This window comes from Formica exsecta, unplaced genomic scaffold, assembly GCF_003651465.1.
Source record: "Formica exsecta isolate Colony F162 unplaced genomic scaffold, ASM365146v1 scaffold1014, whole genome shotgun sequence".
In the NCBI taxonomy this organism is placed as follows: Eukaryota; Metazoa; Arthropoda; class Insecta; order Hymenoptera; family Formicidae; genus Formica; species Formica exsecta.
Genome location: NW_021848353.1, coordinates 5,995 through 9,678, shown reverse-complemented (window position 1 = coordinate 9,678; position 3,684 = coordinate 5,995). Strand labels below are relative to the sequence as shown.

Here is a 3,684-nt window from a genome sequence, read left to right as displayed (position 1 = left end):
AATCATCAAGTCTAGCAGGCATCCGTCTGACGTATTTTGTATTTATTCACTTTGTTATCTATTATCCTAGTATTATTGATCATCATACAATATTTAATTGCAGATACAATTTTAACTATAATCTAAACATATATATCTACATATGTATATACGCAAGTATAAAATTCTTATAAAGTGGGCGCTTATTAGCCTTGTTGCATTACTGCTGTCACGAGAGGCCAGAAAGCATTTTCAGGCCGTATTTCGGCCGTAAGCGATACGCTAGAGGAACAAGGATAGCACGCGATTGTCGCTCCTTGTCTGACATTATCTCCCAACAATCGCATCCGTGTGCTCAACGTGTCGGTGTGTGCCTTCACGGACGCTACACACATACGCGATGAAAGAGAGACAAAGACAGCGCATCATCTCTCTTTGTCAAACGATCAGTGTACTACCAGCATCGAAAAGTGGATGTAGCACGGATATGAACCAAAATCGAAAAGTGGATGTAGCACGGACATGAATGTTTTATCGGTTTTATCGGCTCCGAAAGTGGATGTGGCCATGTAGTTCCAGGCAGCGTAAAATGGATATACGTGACGCTAGTGTACGACGCGTTACACGTATTGAATCACACATGAATATTTGCGCATGCGTATATTCCTATATCTAACACCCAGTAAAATTACTCTAGTAAAGGTTAGTTCCGTGCCTAACGTCATTCCCCTAGAATCCACCAGATCAGTCCTAGCTCTCGGCGTCTCTGGGGTATAGCCGGTGGAAGCAGGTTGCCCTATAAAAATAGAGAGCTATCCTTTTCTCACTAACTAAGGTATAGTAAGAAAAGAGCATTGTCGAGACGTAACACAGGTAATACTAGAAAGAGATGCTAAAATCCAAACGCACCTCTCTCCCGGCGAAATAGTGGCGACAACCAAAGAATGGGATAGCTTATTCCACGTAACAAAAGCATACTACGTTACGATTTTGTTTAGGTTTAGAATCAGTACTTAACGTAACGTAATGCATTACGGAAAAGCTTGTGCGGTGGCCCTTAATGTGTAGCAAATGGTGCGCATGCGCACTTTCGAGCAGTTACTCACAAGAGAGAGGCAACTACGATGGATTTTCTTTCTCACTTCCTCCGGACACATTTCAGCCTGCTATTCCTCTTCTATTTATATATGTTCTAAATTCTCTCCGATGATAGTTAATTTTAAGATTCCATTTGTCAATAAAAAATATCATTTTTGCGAGAATAGAAATGTAAAAAGATTTTTCGTCGAGTAAATTATAATACACATATAGAATAAAACTTACATCATATGTATTTTATTAATTTTTTTCTTATTATTCTTAAGAATAAATCATAAATACTGTTTTACTAATGCGATTTAAACTTAATCGTTGATTAAGTTGCAGGATATCAAAATTTTCAATGTAATATAATTATCATGTATATAACAGAAATTTTTGAATTTTGATATCCTACAAGTTTATGAACGATTAAATTTAAATATTGGTAGAAAAACAGGCAAAAGTAAGTAAATAGTAGGATACATCTAAATATAGCAACACTATTCTAATACGTTCCTTCCGAGATACATATATTGAAGATATCAAGAAATCTTAAACATATATATCAATATAGAAACCTGCCTTTTTATGTGAACTCATAGTTATTTATTGACAACAATATAAAAGTGATAAATTCACTTTTATTCATATTGATAATTCAATATATTTTACAATAATATTGAAACACTAGAGTCATGCTTGACTATCATTAGTAAAGTATTTGCATGTGTGTATATATATATTGACAAAGAGTCTAAAGCTCTATTATACGCAATTTTCATAATCACGACTTCCAGAAATTCGGATTCTGCTGTAACCGTCTCTCAAAAGTTTCGTACCAGTTTTGTAATGTGGATAAGGGTACAAAGTTCTCTGTGGGATTTGGCGTCATTTGTGCTTGCGTCACTGTGAAACTAGTCACATAATTCACAAAACTCGTCAGCATTTTCTGCACGAATTCTGCAAAATTGTTGGTAGTGGTGGCAGCAACGGTAGCTGCTTGCTGCTCGATTATCGCCAGCGGTTCCACCGATACGCCAATCTGCGCGACGTGCGAAATCTTACCGATCCCGAAAATTCCCACGTTGCTATTCTCGAACTCGTGATTTTTCTTCAGATTCGATATTTTGAAGATGGCTGATGGTTTGGCATTGGAAATATATCCAAGAAATTGCCAGTTGGGTGGCGCATTTGCATCCGGCCAACTGAAATACACTGTGAATAGTTTGTCATATTAATGATCAATTTCTAGTATAACTTTAAATACATGGAAAAATTTAATATCTTTATAAACTATATAAAAAATATTGCTTGTTGCACGTTATTTTACCTGCGCCTCCCATACCATCTGGAAAAGGTATAGTGCCAATGAGAAAGACTACTATATGATTTATATTGTCAGCATCTGGCACAGTAATTAAGAATTGATTCTCCCCAACTTGTTGGAAGTCAGTTTGAACCTGAAAAACAAGTCATATATTTTTACTATTATTAAATAAAACAAAATGCCTTATTGCATATTTAATATTAATATAAGTTTCAAAAATGAATAAATACAATAATAAATTTAATATGATTATAACAAAAATGAAAAGACGGGTAATAAAAAGAACCATATTTTTATAATATCAAATATTGCATACCTTTTCTCTATTCCTATATAAATGTCATTTAAAGTTAACTAAGATTTGTCTTTTAGTGAATGCACTAAGCGCACAATTTTCTGTATCGGTTTCAATATCAACCAAATATTTAAAAAACTGAGTGAGAATACTTAGCGTGTGCACAATGGTACATATAATCGAATTTGCAATTAATTTCTATTTACATAAGATCAATCGATAGAGAATGAATGAAAAATCAGTTAACTTTAATTCATTTATTTATTAATTTTAATACATGTATACAAGCACTTTTATGCAATTGTATATACCTTATCATTTTTTATTTATAATTTCGTGTTTATAAAATTTACTCATGACAGAAATTTTTTTGAAATTCGATAAAAAATAAGTGTTTCATAAATCGCTATACGATTACGACAAGTAAAATGTGATAATAAAATTAAATATGATAAAGTAGGGTTTTATTCTAAGAATAATAAAACTACACTTCTTTTTTCGCATCACATACAATCTGAATAACTATGACACACTAGCGATTAATAAATGCGATTAATAAGATATGACACATCAAAAGAGTTACACTTACAAGTCGCCCAGCCACGATTATACCGAGCATTTTTGCGATGCATCTAGATTGTTCTATCGTGTTCCACCAAACTTCCAAACGTCCCACATGAACAATCTAGAAAATTACTCCAGACACATTACCGAATGTTTATACCATGAAGATTAAAGATTGGAATTTGACTAATCAGAACAAAAAGGACTAAAATTTCTTTATTTTGATTGGTCAAATTTCAATCTTCAATCTCAATCTTCAATGCGTAGTCTGATACGGGCATTAGACACCGCTACAGTAGCGCTACTGTAGCGCTATCGTAGTTCTAAGGCTGGCCAATCACAGTCATTCCATTCTTCAGAGAAATAGCTGTGATTGGCCAGTTTCACAACTACGGATGTTATTAAACCCGATTAAGGGCCAATTCTTAGAACATATATA

General features: G+C 33.9%; 1 protein-coding gene across 1 annotated transcript; it reads right to left on the bottom strand.

The window, feature by feature from the left end:
* Nucleotides 1-1,290: 1,290 nt before the first annotated feature.
* On the bottom strand, nt 1,291-3,407 carry LOC115232780 (protein OPI10 homolog). Its single transcript, XM_029802881.1, has 3 exons — nt 3,271-3,407; nt 2,390-2,519; nt 1,291-2,274 (listed from the first exon to the last, which is right to left on the bottom strand). The coding sequence occupies exons 1-3, from the start codon at nt 3,298-3,300 to the stop codon at nt 1,844-1,846; spliced, it is 591 nt and encodes a 196-aa protein (XP_029658741.1). The 5' UTR covers nt 3,301-3,407; the 3' UTR covers nt 1,291-1,843.
* Nucleotides 3,408-3,684: the final 277 nt, after the last annotated feature.